At 38.3% G+C, this 18,409-nt stretch overlaps 1 protein-coding gene across 5 annotated transcripts in view; it reads left to right on the forward strand.

The window, feature by feature from the left end:
* Positions 1 to 18,409, forward strand: part of NPHP3 (nephrocystin 3) — a 45,623-nt gene that overhangs the window by 12,495 nt on the left and 14,719 nt on the right. For 4 of the 5 annotated variants that reach the window (XM_073333223.1, XM_073333225.1, XM_073333226.1 and 1 more), the window contains 15 exons: positions 79 to 258; positions 2,869 to 2,972; positions 3,698 to 3,812; positions 4,661 to 4,804; positions 5,280 to 5,377; positions 5,775 to 5,877; positions 6,461 to 6,543; positions 8,868 to 9,006; positions 12,278 to 12,442; positions 13,369 to 13,434; positions 13,750 to 13,847; positions 14,712 to 14,834; positions 15,526 to 15,715; positions 15,876 to 16,117; positions 17,638 to 17,713. In XM_073333223.1, the coding sequence (XP_073189324.1) occupies positions 79 to 258; positions 2,869 to 2,972; positions 3,698 to 3,812; positions 4,661 to 4,804; positions 5,280 to 5,377; positions 5,775 to 5,877; positions 6,461 to 6,543; positions 8,868 to 9,006; positions 12,278 to 12,442; positions 13,369 to 13,434; positions 13,750 to 13,847; positions 14,712 to 14,834; positions 15,526 to 15,715; positions 15,876 to 16,117; positions 17,638 to 17,713 (1,926 nt within the window). The remainder of the gene's footprint in view (positions 1 to 78; positions 259 to 2,868; positions 2,973 to 3,697; positions 3,813 to 4,660; positions 4,805 to 5,279; positions 5,378 to 5,774; positions 5,878 to 6,460; positions 6,544 to 8,867; positions 9,007 to 12,277; positions 12,443 to 13,368; positions 13,435 to 13,749; positions 13,848 to 14,711; positions 14,835 to 15,525; positions 15,716 to 15,875; positions 16,118 to 17,637; positions 17,714 to 18,409) is intronic. The other variant, XM_073333224.1, reaches the window with a different exon arrangement.

Consider the following 18,409-nt stretch of genomic DNA (forward strand, 5'->3'; position numbering starts at 1 on the left):
AAAGAATCTGGGGCAATGATAGCATATACTTTTAAGGAATAAGTTACAATATTTCCATGTGGTTTGTTTCTTACACAGGATATATTGGGCTGTGAAAGCACAGAAGTAGAAGGCAAGGATTTGGGTAATAAAGAGGAGTCCACTGCGCCTGAAGAGGAAGTTTTTGGAGATGTGCTGTGGGATGCACATGATGAACAAGAACAGATGGAAGCTTTCCAGCAGGCTTCTAACTCAACATGTGAACTAGGATTTGAGAAAGTAAGCAGATAGAAATGTCTGTTGATTAAGGGAAATAAATGTCTCTGTTTCATGAGCAGCAATGATGCTGTTATATGGAAGGACCTATGTTTGAGAACAACCTTGGAGCTTTTACACCTTAGGCTAGAGGAGACCATATGTGTTAGACAAATGATATATTTAGTTTCTGGAACAATGCCAGTTATGTCTGTTTTAAAGTGTCATTGGTGAAGAAATGGTCCTTGTTTCTCCATTGGAGGAAATGTTGCCGTGATAGTATACTGTCTAGAAATAAGGGGCTCTCTTAGAGGGTGAGTAACACGCCATACTTTGAAGTCTAAATGAAAGGCCTCAAACAGCTTTTTGAAGCAAATGAAAGCCCTGTGTCAATACAGAGAATTAGGTCTGTTGGAATTGGATTATGATAATGAAACATAGTCCACAATCTTAATGTCTCTGACTCTGTGTGAGAGAAAGACATAGTAAAATAAAAAATAAAGGGGTACTGAAATGCTCATTACTTCCTGGACTGCCTCACCTGTAAGCCCTTGTAAAACTAGGAGTCAAAAACAGATACACCTAGAAAGGGTTGAATTAATCCATCTAGAGGAATCCGTGAAAAGTGTCTCTGGTGGGGAATTACGTTGCTGCTTGAATAAGTGGGTGTGCTTTCGTGCTGTGCTCTGCTGTGCTGTGCTTCCCAGAGGAACTGGCTGACACTCTATGCTTGCTCCTCTTGGAGAAGCAGCATGCACAAGCACAGCTCTGAGAAAGAGGGGCAAAGGTGGCTGTAAGCCATCGTTTTGTCCCTGGGATTTTGGGCTGATTGGGAACCAAAATGGCCCATGCTGTAATTTAAGAAGTCCAGGGGACTGCTCTAAATTACAGAAGCCCTCCCTGAACTGCCTTTGAACAGCTCGGCAACCTGGAGCTTCTCAAAATGGCCGTTGTACCATGCACTATGACCTCACCCCCTGTTTCAGGGCTTGCGAAGGGTCCTGTGTTAGCCCTGGTCTATCCACTTTTTTTGTACTGATTGAACTATTTCAGTTAAGGATATGAATTTTCTACTGAAGTAGTTAAATCAAGGTAACCCCTAGTTATAGCAGCATAAAGGTGCCTTATACCAGCGTAGCTGTTCCTCCACCCTTTACAGGAATAAGCTATACCATCCACCTAGAACTTCGTTCACACTAGGGGGTTGCACCACTTTAATAACATACGGGAATAGTTAAAGTTGTATAATTTCTTTGTTAGATACGATCTAAGTGAGCCAACAGCTGTCCTATGCAGTACCTGTACCGAGGGAACCCTGGCTCAGGGGCTTTTATGGCTCCTCTACACTGCCACAGCGCACTCAGGGGCGAGGCCATAATGGGAGAGAATCTCTTCTATGGGGTTTTGGAATGCAAAAAATGTAATGATAGGGATCAAATGTGAGGAGTTAGTCCTGGAAAACTGTCCATCTCCCACTGGTAGATGTTGTGTCCCATACGTTATTGGCAAACCTGATACAGTCTGCTGTGCTGCCTCCAATAGAGATGAAAGCTGAACAGAGACAAGTTTGAATGCTGTTTTTCCAGTAAATTTGATTAACTTATTTTAGAAATGGAAATTAAAAAGTTAACACAGAGATAATTCCTTTTCTTAGAATTGTAAGGAATATGCTCTGCTATTCTTCATTCATATTATTCTGTACTTCTGGTTCTATAAGAATTTTTTAGCTTCTAAAAATAGCCAGTTCCATATAATCAAGTGTAACTACTTGTAGCAGTAGGTGACACGGAATATTAGAACACTATCCTTTTATCCTTGGCTATCTATCTTAGTTATTTATGTGCCCCCCATCAACATAGTATCTGAGTGCCTGTATTTATCCTCACAACACTCTGTGTGGCAGAGCTATTATCCTCATTTTAGAGATGGGTAACTGAGGCACAGAGAGGCTAAGTGACTTGCCAAGGTCACACAGAGGTCTGTGGTGCAGCAGGGAATTAAACCTAATGCACTAACCACTGGACCATCTTTCCATTCTTGGAGGTCTACATTCAAATTTGCCTTGTCAGGGGCAAAATGGATTTTTGTCTCACTCTAGTCCCTAATGGACATTTGCTCACCTCATAAAACCACAACACAATAATTTAGTCCAGTTGGTAATACATTCTCATGAGACACAAGTCTGGAACACCACTGGGATCTGGCAGGCCAAGATTGCAGTGCATTAGCAGAGGTGCAGGGGGAATTGCATGCCTTCTTGTACTAGGTCTTACTGTACCAATGCCACTAGTCAGTCATATTTATTAGTACTGCAAATTCATCCCAAACTAATTTTTAAAAATTATTTTCTACTTTTAAACTTTTTATGGAAGAGGTATTAAATAGTAGTTTTTAGTGATTCTAGCACTTTCCATGCTTCCTTCCCCATTAAAAAAGCAACAACAAAACCACTTTGTTTCTATATCCATATATTTTGTTTTACTCTTAGTCCACTGACTACAATGGAACTAAACATTCTTAAAGTTAAGTATGTGCTTAAATATTTGGAGGATGCATTAATCAGTATATTGATTAATCAGGACATGTATTTCTTTAATACTGGAGCCCTTGTAACTTAAATTGTTCTGTTTGCAGTATTATGAACGTCTAAATGATCTAGTGGCAGCACCAGCACCCATCCCACCTCTTCTTGTGTCTGGAGGACCAGGCTCTGGCAAATCTCTTCTCCTGTCAAAATGGTATTTTTAAAAATGGTTAATATTTTTTTTAAATTACACTTCAAACAAGAACAGCACAATATTGGACGGTAGCAGGAGAAACCAGCATTAGAAAAATACTGAAGTTCCAAAAGCAACCCTCTAAAGTCTAGGCACCCCGTTACAACCCACAGGGGAGAGTGCCATGGAGAACCCCAACTCAACTCCTACACAGGGAGCTGTGCACTGTTCTGAGAATGAGGGTGGTGGTGGTTACAACAGAAAATTTCACCTCCGCTAAGTGCCCCCGCTGAGGTAAATGGAAGGGAGGATCCAAATCCAGAAACCTATTGCAGAAATGTATCTTGCGGTCACTCATGATCTACAACAGAACCTACTGCCATAAAATAAACTGACAGTATTCCGATGAGTAACACTTGAATGCTGATGCCATCAGGGCATTCATTACCCACCCTTCCCCCAAGGATCTCCTCTTTTTGGTGTTTTATCTTTGTAATCTGTGAATGTAGCAAGTACCTGAAAATCCCTCTAGTCCAGTGGAGATAAAAAGTGAAAATTCTGATGGAAAATATTTGATTATGGATGATTAATTTTCTGACTTATTTTATTATGCATATACTGCAGGTGCCAAGCTAAAATATATAATTACATTTGACAAATCTACAATAATATTTATTGGAAATAAGAATATATTTAGAAAAATGTGGGCTATTGGGAATGTGTGTGTGTTTTTTTTGCCCCAATAGGATTCAACTGCAACAGAAGCATTCACCAAACACACTAATTCTCTATCACTTTGTTGGGAAGCCCTTGTCTGCCAGTTCAGAATCTGCACTAATAATTAAACGGCTTATTTTAAAGGTACTCTAGTTATTGTTTAGCACATGTAGCATTATTCATTGTGTGTGTGTGTGTGTTTGTGTGTGTATATACACATATGAATCTATTTAAAGTTCTTTTGGCCCTGTCTGTACCAAATCAGGGTGATACAGATGATGATTTCCGCATTTTGTTGAGTTGATAATATATCAGAAATATATTAAAATATCACCTCTGAGGCTTTTCATAATACATTGTTATCAATTATGATTCCACTGAAAAATATTGATGGTTTATAAAGAAAGCGACATAAGCTTCTTTTACTATTTCCTGCCATCTGGCCAAGGAAAGCAGCAGTTGGCATGTCTTTTGTCTATGCATTGAGAAACCTGAAGCTGCATTTGCCAGTTGGCACCCCACTATAGTTGGACTATTGCTCTTCTATGTTAATTTGTTTTAGAAGTACGTGTCTGATATGTGTTGAATAAATGAGGGGCCTGATTCTGCCAAGATCTGGGCTCCCTTTATCTACAAAAGAGGACACTCAGGGCTGCATAGTACTGAGCCCTTCAGAAAGATTATCAACTCTTCCCTGTGTTGTTAAAAATCTTCACATGTTTATTTGTACATTTTCCGCACTTCTTATTGCCCAGATGGTCCCATGGGATTTTTAACCTCACATTGTCCATCTAAAATTAAATACACAAGAACTTCAAAAAACATTCTCCTTTTTCTTAAATTCTTGCTCCTTATATGCAGTGAAGGGAAAACAACTTTGGATGGACTTGTTTGAAATCAGCTCCCCAGGAGTGAATGATTTTATCTTGTGTCCAACTCCCCTAAGCATTTCTTAAGATGCAATATTTTTATGCATGTTTATAATTTTGCAGCTCATGCAGCATTCTTGGTTAGTGTCACCTTTAACATTGGATCCAGCTAAGCTCTTGGAAGAGTTTCCTCGTTGGCTGGAAAAACTTACTGCTCGTCACCAAGGCAGCATTATCATAATTATTGACTCTATAGACCAAATACAGGTACATTTCCAATCTGCTTGGCCTTTACAAATGCAAAACAAACTTGGAGTGATATACGTAGAAAATAATTTGCAGTTTTACTAGATGAATTAAATTGTCATTTGTTTTATCCATAAAACGTGGTATTTATGGAATTTGCCAGAGTATGTTGCCTTTTGATTTGTCTCATTGCATTATCTGCGGGGGTGGGTCCAAAATTGTGGACTGATTTGTGGGTTGGGTCACGTATCCAATCTTTAGGTGGCGAGAGTCTACATGATACTACGCTAACTGCTTTACTTAAGTTGTCACCATGCTGCTGCACATAAAAAGGAGAATTTAGCTCTATATCAGAAATGTGGTCCTGAACAATTTTAAGAGAACAGAGGCATTGGAAGATTGTTTTCACTGGGCTGAACAGTTAATGAGACGACAGTGATTTGTGGCATTTGTTTTTAATGAATTTTGAATTAATGCCCTGAAACTTGTTTTTAAGCAAGCTGAAAAACATATGAAATGGCTGATAGATCCACTGCCAGTGAATGTAAGGGTGATTGTATCTGTGAACGTGGAAACATGTCCGCAGGCTTGGAGGTACGTTGTTCTTTGAGGAGGTTTCAAATTAGCCTGGGTTTGAATATACTTATACATATAGATAGGTTGCAGAATAAAATCTGAGTCTGATTTTGTACCAACTGAAGTCAGTGGGAATTTTGGATTTCGATTTTCCCCATTAAAGGTGATATAGTGCATATTAAACATAGGCATGTGCACTTGCAGACTTCCAGTACTTTGATGTAGTCAGCCATCTTAGGGCAAGGTTAAAAATACAAATGTGACTTTGTATTATTAAAATTCTTTAACAGCAGAAGAGTGTAGTTTCAGATTTCTGCATTGACATCTTTTTTTCCACGTCACATAGTTAGGTCTCTTTTCTTTGACATACTATTTTGCTGGATTTGAATGTAATTTTGTTCTCTCCCACTAAAAGGTTGTGGCCAACTCTTCATCTTGAGCCATTGAATTCTAAAGATGTGAAATGTCTCATTAGTGCAGAATGTAGCTGTGCAGATGTTAAATTGACCAACGAACAGGTATGTCTGTTGTAATTCTGTTGAAAGTATTTCACGCTAGAGTCTAGTGTAAATTTTATTGAAGATGTGGAAGAGTAAAATGAGCTGACAAAAGCTTATTTTTGTTAATGTTTCAATAGCCAGGAAAATGTGTTTTATTTAGTTAACGTATAGCCATTTTACACAGGATTTGGTGTAAATATTTTTATCCAGAGGCTGATAGCACCAAATTCAGATGGAATAGTATAAATTACTAGTAAGGGAACTATACTTTTACCCATCTTTCTGCAGACATGTCCTCCTGTTTTAGTATAATATGTAATTGCGGTAAAAATGCTTGGACATGTGAAAGGAAGACATTTTGAATCCTATCCATGGAGTCTGATCCTAACAAGGTGTCGATCATATCCTGAGATGATGTAGCTCTCAGGAGGAAGCCTCCACTTATATATATCCCACTTAAAGGAAAAACACACAATGTTTTGTACACTAGTTATGTGCTTTTTTTAACATCCACAATCTGTGTTTTAGTGTCAAATCCTTAACTCTTCAAAGTGCTTAATATTACATTGGCTTATAATGTTTTTTTTAATACTTGTCTTAGGAGAAGAAACTTGAGAAACATTGTCGTTCTGCCACAACTTGCAATGCTTTGTATGTCACTCTTTTGGGCAAAATGATCGCTTGGTAAGTTGAGATGGCCTGACATTATTGTGTGAGTCTGTAGATTTTAAAAATACAAATTGCTTTATCAGCATATCAGAAAATGTTCAGTTGAAACAGAATTATTCTTTGTTGAGATGAAATTGCTTTAGCAGAAGAAAATAGAAAGTTATTTCCCCATTTATTATAAAAAAGAAAAGAAAACAGCACTATAAAGAATTAATGATCTATCCGATTTTGATGCTAAATATTTAGGTACCCACTGAATCTGAATATATGTATATGATCCTCTCCCTATTCTGAATCCAGGAACCAAATCCAGGTTTCTCTCCATCCTTTTGCTTCATTCTTCTTTTTGTAGCTGTCAGTCCCTTTATTCCCTTTTTAAATATTAATTGAGAAGTATTCCTTTTATTTTGAGAGGTGCTTTGTCTGTGGGCTGTTGGGTTTGCTGATGTGCCTGATGCTTTGCATCCTAGACTAAGTCTACACTGTGCTGCAGTGTAGACTATGGGGGTGTAAACTCCAGTGTGCACCAGAGTGCGGCGCTGTGACTGTCCCATGAGAATGCTGCTGTTAGTGTGAAGTAAAAGATACCTAGTGTGCGTTAACGTATTCCTCTTCAAACGGGTCTCTGTTAATGTGAACTAAGTACCTTTTAGTTTGCGCTAGCAGTGTCTACATGGGACAGTTACAGTGGAACACTTCACACCCACATAGTCCAAACTTTGGGGCCATGTAGATGAGCCCATAAGATTTTAAGACCAGGGGAGCACCACTATGGTCCTATGGTCTGACCTACTGCATAATACAGGACATAAGATTTCACCCTGTAATTTCTGCAGGTGGAGAGGATTAATCCTCCCTACTGTGTCAAAGAACATAACTGAGCACAGCAACTTGTGGCTGATATAGCACGTATTTTTTTAAAAGGCCAGCAGTCTCACTTTAGAGACTCCAAAGGAGGATGCTTGTGGTTGGTGGCTCACAATTGCTGCTTGTTCTTTATTATTTAAATATTTTATTTTTAGTTGCTTAGTTGCCGCTGGGGACACACTTTATAAAATAAGAGTATTAATTTGGGAGGGGTTGCAAGCTGGGAGGGTTGCAAGTGCTGTGGAGGATAGCATTAAAATTCAAAATGATCTGGAGAAATGGTCTGAAGTAAATAGGATGAAATTCAATAAGGACAAATGCAAAGTACTCCACTTAGAAAGGAACAATCAGTTGCACACATACAAAATGGGAAATGACTGCCTAGGAAGGAATACTGCGGAAAGGGATCTGGGGGTCATAGTGGATCACAAGCTAAATATGAGTCAACAGTGTAACACGGTTGCAAAAAAAAGCAAACATCATTATGGGATGTATTAGCAGGAATATTGTAAGCAAGACATGAGAAATAATTCTTCCGCTCTATTCCACGCTGATTAGGCCTCAGCTGGAGTATTGTGTCCAGTTCTGGGCACCACATTTCAGGAAAGATGTGGACAAATTGGAGAAAGTCCAGAGAAAAGCAACAAAAATGATTAAAGGTCTAGAAAACATGACCTATGAGGGAAGATCGAAAAAATTGGGTTTGTACACACTGTAACGAGAGTGATCAGGTAAGGTGAGCTATTACCAGCAGGAGAGCGGGGTGGGTGGGTGGGGAAAACCTTTCGTAGTGATAATCAAGGTGGGCCATTTCCTGCAGTTAACAAGAACATCTGAGGAACAGCGGGGTGGGGGAATAAACATGGGGAAATAGTTTTAGTTTGTGTAATGACCCATCCACTCCCAGGTTTCACCACCTCCTCCTCCCCTCTCCCCCCCTCACTCTCCTGCTGGTAATAGCTCGCCTTACCTGATCACTCTCGTTACAGTATGTATAGTTACACCCATTGTTTCATGTTCTCTGTGTATATAAATCTCCCCACTGTATTTTCCACTGAATGCATCCGATGAAGTGAGCTGTAGCTCACGAAAGCTTATGCTCAAATAAATTTGTTAGTCTCTAAGGTGCCACAAGTCCTCCTTTTCTTTTTACATTTCTGTCTCTTTATGTGATATGATCTTCTTCCCATTCCGTTGCCTGCTAAAGTAAAGGTATCCTATATCGCTGCTTTTTATTATTATTTATTTATTTATTATTACAAAAGGGAGACTCTTATGGCATGTGTTGGTAGATGTGTTCAGGTGTTAAACTCTTTGGGTTCTAATCCTGCAAGATTCTGTGCACCTCCTGAAGCCCGTAGGAGTTGAGGGCACACAACACTTCACAAGATGAAGATCTTTAATAGCTTAAATTCACTTTGTGGTTGTCAAATTTAACATATTAAAAAAGCTAATCTTGTCCATTCGCTCAGTGCTCGAAGTGCAGGAAATATTGATGAAATCCTTCAACAGTGTTTCCAATGTCAAGATACAGTATCACTATACAGACTTGTTCTGCGATCAGTTCAGGAGTCCATGCTGAACGATAAAGACAAACACCTTATGAGAGAGGTAAGCAAAAAATGCAATGGAAACTTTTGGAACATGTTCCCTTTCCTCCGGATGAGTTTCTGTGAATTAAATGAAAAGAAAGTACTTGAGGACTTTTCATTGATTCAAAGCTATAATTTATAGTTTCATAGATTATGAGGCTGGAAAGATCATTGTGATCATCTAGTTTGACCTGCTGTGTAATACAGGCCATCGGTCTTCCCTGAATTATTTCCTCTGTGAACTGGAGCAGATCTTTTAGAAAAACATCCAATCTTGATTTAAAAATTTCCAGTGATGGAGAATCCACCCCAACACTTGATAAGGTGTCCCAATCGTTAATTACCCTCACTCTTAAAAATTTACACCTTATTTTTTAATTTTGTCTAAATTGGATCTTGTTTTACTTTTGTCTGCTAGATTGAAGAGTATTCTATTATCAAGTTATGTTCTTCCTGTAGGTTCTTATAAACTGTGATCAAGTCACCCCTTAACTTTCTCTCTGATAAACTAAATAGTTTGAGCTCCTTGAGTCTTTCACTAGATGGCATGCTTTCCAATCCTTTGGTCATTTTTGTGGCTCTTTTCTCCAATTTATCAACATCCTTTTTGAATTGTGGACACCAGAACTGGACAGAGTAAAGACAATATTAACACTACTCTTACTTGATATTCCCCTGTTTATACAACCAAGGATCACAATTAGCCCTTTTAGATCTATCAATTAGTTAGTTTTTAATCCATTTAGTTTCAGAGTAGCAGCCGTGTTAGTCTGTATCCGCAAAAAGAAAAGGAGGACTTGTGGCACCTTAGAGACTAACAAATTTATTTGAGCATAAGCTTTCGTGAGCTACAGCTCACTTCATTGGATGTATTCCTCTGAAGAAGTGAGCTGTAGCTCACAAAAGCTTATGCTCAAATAAATTTGTTAGTCTCTAAGGTGCCACAAGTCCTCCTTTTCTTTTTGCAATCCATGTATTGTGTCCCATGTTGATTTTATTTTATTTTAGTTTCTTAATCAAAATGTTGTGGGGTGCAAAGTCAAATGCCTTATAGATGTCTATGTTTATTACATCAACACTATTATCTTTGTCAACCAAACTTGTAATTTCATCAGAAAACGATATCAAGTTACTTTGACAAGATCTATTCTTCATAAACCCATGTCAAGAGGCATTAATTGTATTACTCTCCTTTAATTCTTTATTAATTGAGTCCTGCATCAGCAGTTCCATTATTTTGTCCAGGAGAGATATCGGGTGGATTGGCATATAATTAGCCAAGTCATCCCATTTATCTCTTTTAAATATTGTCACAAGATTAGCTTTCTTCCAGTTCTCTGGAACTTTCCCAGTGTTTCCAGAGTTACTGAAAAACAGCACCAATGATCCAGAGAACTCCTCGACCAACTCTTTTAAAACTCAAGTTTTCTGGACCAGCTGATTTAAATATGTTTGTCTTTAGTAAGGGCTGTCTAATGTTCTCTTGAGTTATTGGTGGCATGGAAAATATTTCATCATCACATGATGACTACATCATCTGTCTTTTTTCCAAATACTAAAAGAAATATTTGTTTAAATGCTTCTGCTTGTTCTACATTATTATTAAGAATTCTACCATTTTCCTCTAGTAATGGACTGGTACCATTGTTAGGATTTCTTTTGTTCCCAATATACTTGAAAAACTCCTTCTTATTATTGTTCTTAACTCCACTGATCATAAATTATTCCTGGTGTCCTTTTGCTTCCCTTATCAGTTTTCTACAATTCTTAGCCTCTGATTTATATTCATTACCATCAGCTTCCCCTTTTTTCTATTCATTATGTACTTCCCTTCTAAGATGGGTTATTTTTTGACCAGTTTAGCCTGCCTTTCTGCATTGTGGCTTTTTTGGTAAAATGTTCTTAAACAGTTCTCTATTATCGTTCACATCTTTCTGTGTAAATTCTTCCTCCCAGTTGACTAGACTCATAATTGTTTTCAGTTGTGTGAAACTGGCCCTTATTCAAATGCCAAATATATATAGCACTAGTTTGGACTGTGTCCTGTTTTGCACTTAACATATATAATCAAGCTATGCTCACTTACACTAAGCAACTACCAATATTTAGTTCTGTGATCAATTCCTCTTTATCAGTCAAGAGAAGGTCTAATACAAAATTCCCCTGTGTTGGATGAAACACTTTTTGAGTTAGGAAATGATCATCTGTAACTTTTAGAAATTCTGAGGACATTTTAGAACTGGCCGCATGAGCCCTCCACCATATTCACTCAAATTGAAGTCCCCATAATAACATGGTTTTTTTTCGTCTATACTTTATAGGTAGGTGCTTAAGGAGCCAGTCATTCTGTTTTCCAGTATGATTTGGTGGTCTATAGCAGACACTTAAGTAGTGCTCCATCTTGTGTCCTTCTGTTAAGATATTGATCCACAAACATTCAAGAGCCAGTATCCAATGTTTGGGTTATTCTAAGATGGAAAAAAAAAATTAATGGCCAAATCCATCCTCATTGAAGTTACATGAGGAACAAATTTGTCTCAGAATGTGAAAGCAGCAATACTTAAAATTGTATTTGCAGGCAATTTTGGTGCATGTAGTTCTTGTGAGATTAAGACATTTGTATTGTACTGAATAGCGTCTCGAGCAACTGCAATCTCTGAAGTTCCCTTATTGCTTCAACAAAACACCTTTTGAAGGGTAAAATATGTATTTAATTTGCTGTAGTAAAATGGAAATTGACAAATTTGCGTAACGGTCTGAGTTATGTGGACTCCAAAGATGAATAATTTACCCTTTCAATAATGTTTCCAGTCTAAATAGTCCCTATTTTTGAAACCAGTTACTGTATTAAAGGTAAGACTACATAAATATTTTTAGAATACTTGGGTAACAATGTTCATTAGAGACATGGTTTTGTATATTTTTGGAAAGATTTCTGACGTCATGCCATGTTGGGTCCAATATTGCCTTTATTTACTGCAGTATAAATCTTGAGTCATTCCACTGAAACCAATAAGATTGACTCCAGATTGACACCAGTGTAACCTAGCAGAGTTTTGCCTAAATTATACATCCATAACTTCATCTTTAGGTGGAACTAATTTGTGAAGCCTGTTTTTCACCCCACCCTCGGTAACTGTACGATGTACTTTGTGTACTAAATGTATCAAGGAAGCCTATATTGTGTTTTAAAACCTAGCATTCAGTATTTGTCTTGGGATTCAGTATACCTGAGTTACTCAGTGAGCAGTTGTTAAATTTATTAAAGCATTATTTTTTTGGCTACACAGGTTCTCTGTCTCATCAGTGTTAGCCACAATGGAGTGAGTGAATCAGAACTGATGGAACTTTATCCCGAACTATCCTGTGCCATGTTAGCCTCTCTAGTTCACAGTCTGCACAAGATGTGTATGCTGACATATGGCTGTGGTTTGCTAAAGTTTCAGCACCTCCAAGTAAGATTCCGTACATTTAGACATATGCAAATAATACTCCACTAAATTAGACATATTTTGCCAAATTCTGCTCTTAAATACATCGGTGTAACTCCAAGAGTAACTTTGAATCCACTTATGTTTCTCTAGATTTACAACAAGGTAAATCAAAGCAGTATGGCCTGCTGTCTTCCTTTAGAGATACAAGCATACTATATAAATCTGTTTAATTTTGTTATGTAACTGTCATTGACTTAGTCAAGAATTAAGGCAGGCACCAAAAAAAAGACACTTTGTAGACTATTTGAATGGTTGCAAAGCCATACTAAGTGTTGTATTTTTTCCCTCCTTGGAATAAAAAATTCATTGCTTCCAAGGTCCAGGACCAGTGCTTTATTAAGCCCTGGACCAGTGCTAAAGAGCACTGCTGGTCTAAATATTGTGACCATTTTTAAGGTCTAGAGAACCAACAAGACTAGAAATAAATGATGTACACCATGGAAAGTGGGAGATCCGAAGTTGCCAGTTATACATTAATTTCTAGCCCTGGTGGTTAACTAGATATCAGCCTTCAAACTACATAATTTTGATTATATGCATGTCTTCTCTCCCACTTTTTCTCCCTTCAGTTCTGATCTGATATCAGTGCCTGCTATCTTGAGAATTCTTTCCAAGATGATCAATGTTGTTCACCATCAGCATTCAAAAGTTGCTTTTTCATTGATTGTTAACTCTAGCAGTCCTAGAAAATATTGTCTACTAAAAATCAAGCCAGAATTGAAGGGGAAAGGAGAATGATAATTTTTAAGCAAGTGATAAATCTAAGAGCTTTAGTCTAATTTAGTACTTTGTTTATAGTTGAATGCCAACAATGTATAACTTTATTAGTTTCACAAAAAGTAAATATGCATTATTAGTTGTACCTCCATTTTCTTCCCCTTTCCCAGCAAAGCCTGGGAGGCCATTTGAGAACTATGATGTTAGTGGCAACAAAAAGAGTTACAGTTTCCAAGGTAAAGGGTGAACACGAAAGACCCAATGAAATTATTGTTACTGAGAAAAATAAATATCAGGCTTCCTCCTTTCCCCACTCCCTCTCCCACATGATGATATATTTCCTCTTCTTAAATACCTTGGGCCTTTGTAGCTTCTCTTAACTCATTTTGTTTAAAATTGATTTGCTTTCAAGTTGAAGATCCCTTTAGCAAAAAAAGATTTTTAAATTCCTCAGCACAGGATTCTTGTTTCCCATTTGTGTCTTTTAGGGAGCCCCATGCACTGTTAGTATGTAACAGACATATATTGATTACTATAACTCTCTTTTCCAGGCTTGGGAAACGGTGCAACTAGAATACATGGAAGAAGGTCAAAAGATTATTTCTACTTACCGAGAAAAACTAATAGACTACTTCACCATGCAGCTAAGGTATTTCAGAACTCCTCAGAACACAAGAAAATGTTATAGTCTTTACAGCGGATATTTCTTACTTTCTTTCAAATGGTTTCTCTGCCTAATTCATTGAAGCAGTCCGTTACTGTGTAACATTAAACCTCATCCTGTTCAGTTCAGATTATTATTGATGCAGCCACTTCTATTCTAGGCATAGATTCATAGCTGCTTCAGACTCTACCTGAAGTGTACCCACTGTGGGCTTTGGAGCACAGTTCTCTGCACTTCAGTACTTGCAAGGACCAAAACAGTGTTGGGCTATGGAAGACATGGGCATGGGGCCAGTGAATCAGTGGCCATACTAATCTGCCATGGAGGGGGGGACACAGAGGAAACACAGGTTCTATAGGCCTGAGAACATAGGAGCAATCTATGGTGGAGGAAACAATACCTTCCTCAACTGTCATGGACTATTTGGGCACAGAGCCTAGAAATTCAGGCTACGCACAGGGTACAGGGTTTGCCCTTTTGTAAAACTTCAGTTTGCATGAAAACATGTCAGTAAACGAGGGTGTGTCTAAAGATAACTTGGGGACATTTTGCTTTTGCATTACCCTGGGTTTCTTGAGTTTTGTAGATCTGTTAATATTGTAAAGAGTCAAAGACAAACTTTGGATCTTTGATTCAAGCTGTGGTTAATAGTTTCTTATTATAGACCTCCTTTTCACAAAAAGCGGGTGGGAAATTGCATACACAAGTCAGATAATTGGTGATATAAGAGATGCTAACTGGTTGTTTGTCCATGTAGTTGTATGACTTACTATTTTCCAAATCAAGCCCTATAATTTTAAATGTTAGGAATGGAAAGGGATTTTATTTTGTTTGCTTTTCTTCCATTAGTCAAGGCAGAGTGACTTGGAGAAGTGCAGATGAACTTCCTTGGCTTTTCCAACAACAAGGCAACAAGCAGAAGCTACACAAGTGTCTCCTGAACCTCTTTGTATCTCAGAACCTTTACAAAAGGTAAGAGAGTGGCCTTCGTACGTATAAACATATTGAAATGGTTTAGTGTCAAGTTAAAGGCATGAAATAAAGTGTCTTTAATGTTTTGTTTAAAAAATAAATAATAGAAATGATAAAATGCACAAATATGGGAAGAAATTAAACTAGACCAATACCAATATGTAACCGTATAGCAGGGATTGAAAGCTGGCTGAAGGGTGCTAAGAAATAGCTAAGTATAAAGTTATACGGAGATATCTAGTGTAATACTACTTATGGGATATCCTGCCTGGCTGCCCGGTTGCAAAGCACCCAAGGCATGGGAACCAGTGCTGTTCTGTTGCCTATCCCTTTTGTGCAGCTAGGTATATCCCTGTGTAGCGTGAACCCTGCTCGTTGGTGCTCTGAGCATGGTAGTGTGTAGGTGTGCATGGGGGTGGGGCAGTGAATCCACTGTCATGCAGAGACCCTCTGTCCTTTCACTGCTGCACAGTTGGGAGACCAGTAAGGTGCTGCATGGGTCATTCTGACTGCTGGACTACAGTAGCCTTCACAGAGCCGCTTTGCAGCCACTTTGCAGCATGAGGGAAAATTCCTGATGTGCATATTCCCCCTTCCTTAGACCCTGCCATCCAGCAGGGTAGCTGGTTCTGAGCACTGAGATTTGGTGCTCTGTATTTTACTTCTTTCTTATTTTTTCTTGTTAAAACAGGGGGCATTTTGCAGAATTACTGAGTTACTGGCAGCTTGTCGGAAAAGATAAGAGTTCAATGGCAGCAGAGTATTTTGACTCTCTAAAGCAATATGAGAAAAGCTGTGAGGGAGAGGAAAATATGATCTGTCTGGCTGATCTTTATGAAACTCTGGGACGTTTCTTAAAAGATCTAGGTCTTCTCAGCCAGGTAAGTGCATCTAGGAACCAAAGGGAATACCATGTAACAGCAAGCAAGCAAGGAATTGAAGCAGAGCATAGTATGTGCTTGATAGGATGTTTTGTATTGCAGTGTTTTTTTGTACATTATCTTACCTGCTCTAGTCACAGTCTCAACTCTTTTATTACAGGCAGTTGCTCCTCTGCAGCGTTCTCTGGAAATTCGGGAGACTGCACTGGATCCAGATCACCCAAGGGTAGCACAGTCCCTCCATCAGTTAGCAGGAGTTTATGTGCAGTGGAAGAAGTTTGGAAATGCTGAGCAGTTATATAAGCAGGCTCTGGAAATCTCTGAAAATGCTTATGGGGCTGAACATCCCAGGGTTGCTCGTGAACTGGATGCACTTGCAACATTATACCAGAAACAGAACAAGTAAGATTAATCGTATTGATGATTTCCTGGATTTGTCATAACATGCAAGTCTTTTGAGGTTGTTACATTGTCTGTCTGTTTCTACAATTACACGTTTTAATAGATTTAACTTCCTTTTGATGCATGTGCAGAACTGTTATTAATATTAATGAGAACTATGTGCTTGTTTCAAGAGGAGGAGGAGACCTTTTTTGGGGTCTAGAAAAAGATTAGTAAACATATTTGTGCAGTATTCAAATATATAGTTATAACAAAGTAATGTTTTTTAAAAATGCCCTTGTATTGGTACAATTGTCACCCTCGCAAAATAGTTGTGAATACTTACCAGCCCAAACACAGGAGGTAGGTAACTGATGATAACAGGGAAAAATATCTTAAGGATATTTTACTTGTCCATCAAAAACAAATTACTAGCTCCAGGCAAATGTGTAGGTAGAATTTACAAGTCCGGTTGCAGATTTCTATGGGTTCTCCGAAGGATAAATGTATCCAAATTCTACTTGTTTTATTTTAACACCGTGTCTATGGAGTAGGGAAGACTTACATACAAGCAAAATGATTTATCCTTAATACTTAATGCACGTGGATTAAGTGACCTTTCCAATGTGACAGTAAGTCTCCGGTGGAGCCAAGAACAAAACCCAGATCGCCTTAGTCCTAATCCAGTGCCTTAATGACAAGACCATCCTTCTTCTCCAATACATACTTCAATATACTGAAGATATCCTGACACTTCTTATGAGGCAATTCCCTTCCTAGTGCTCATTGCAAGTAGCTTAGTGATATTGGGGGGAGTGGGGGGAAGAAAGGGAAGGAGTCCTCTTCCGGGAAATGTATTTAAGTGTAACACTCATTCAAAAATTCCTTTGGTACAGTTTGTACTGTTGACTCTGCAGATCAAGCTCCTGTACTTGCATGTAATTCTAGAGGAAACTGCCAAAATTCTTCTCTTTCTTCTTCTGCAAATTACTCTCTAACCAAACCATAGAAAACCAAGACTCTGAGTCCTTACCCTCTCAGTTGCAGAACGCACTCTAGATTTGTGTCCAAACTCACCGCCTCTTTCTTGGAGATTTTCTTTTAAGGGCAGTTGCAATAACATAATAGTTCAGCCTAAATTTCTCCTTCAAACTAGGAAGTTTCTAGCACTGCCTTTAGAGTTTTTGTCTTACTCGCCAGTTCTCTCTACGCAGAAAGCAACTTGAATCTGTTTATATTTGGGGTGGAATTAAGACATGCTATCTACAACTAGTCAGCATTTCTATGCAGGATTTCAATGCCCGCTAAGAGGGAGGGGTAACAGAAGAATCTTGCTACCCTGTTAACACTCCTAACGCAGTCATAAGTATTTTGCATACTTCTATCTTTGACAAAACGTGCGATTTTTCAAAAGCACCTAGGTGACTTTCAGGGGGACTTGTGCTCTTAAGTCACTTAGGTGGCATTTTGAAAATCTAACCCAAAATGTATATCGTTGCCATGTATGGTGTTCTTCTAACATTTTAAATAACTATTTTCAGATATGAACAAGCTGAACAGCTGAGGAAAAAATCCTTTAAAATGCGACAAAAAGCAGCAAGGCGGAAAGGCAATTTGGTAAAGATTTGATACTTAATCAAAATAGGGGCTAGCTGTGGCTTTGTTGTATGGATGATGAAGTGTGTTTGAGGAGGTGTTCTGAAAATCTGATGCTTAAGTGCTTTTGATAATTGAAAGTTTGCCAGCTTAACCACTTTAGGAGTAGCATTGATATCTGCTCTTTCAACCTCACTGGAAATAAAGGTGGATAAGTACAACTGAAATATAGTAGTGAGTGATGGAGAATAAATAAGTGGATATAGAAACCCTCCAAATATCAGACTTTGGGGATTCAGATTTCATGCTGAGACTATATGTTGTTGAAAGGAAACTAGAGAAAGTGCTCTATAGGAGGTAACTGAGGGCCTAATTCTACAACACTACTGTGCATAGTGCCTACTACCGTAGATAACAGTGTCACACTGGTGACAATGTCAGTAACCACTATATTTGGTAGTGGTTTAAGGATGAAGCCCTAAGCGTGTACTCCCTCCTTAGGGCACTTCCATGGGTTTTTTTTTTACTCTTTTTTTTCTTCTGTTTCTCCTGCCATAAAGCTCCTAGGGGAATTCTAGTTTTAGGTTCAGTCTCTGCCTCATAGAGGCAGAGAAGCACCCAAAGTACAAGAACTCTGCTAGGAACTATATAGTTGAAGCAACATAAAGAAAAACAATGGAAATGTCACTCTTCCCACCACAGTTATTTAAAGAAAAA

This window comes from Lepidochelys kempii, chromosome 2 (genome assembly GCF_965140265.1).
Source record: "Lepidochelys kempii isolate rLepKem1 chromosome 2, rLepKem1.hap2, whole genome shotgun sequence".
Classification (NCBI taxonomy): Eukaryota; Metazoa; Chordata; order Testudines; family Cheloniidae; genus Lepidochelys; species Lepidochelys kempii.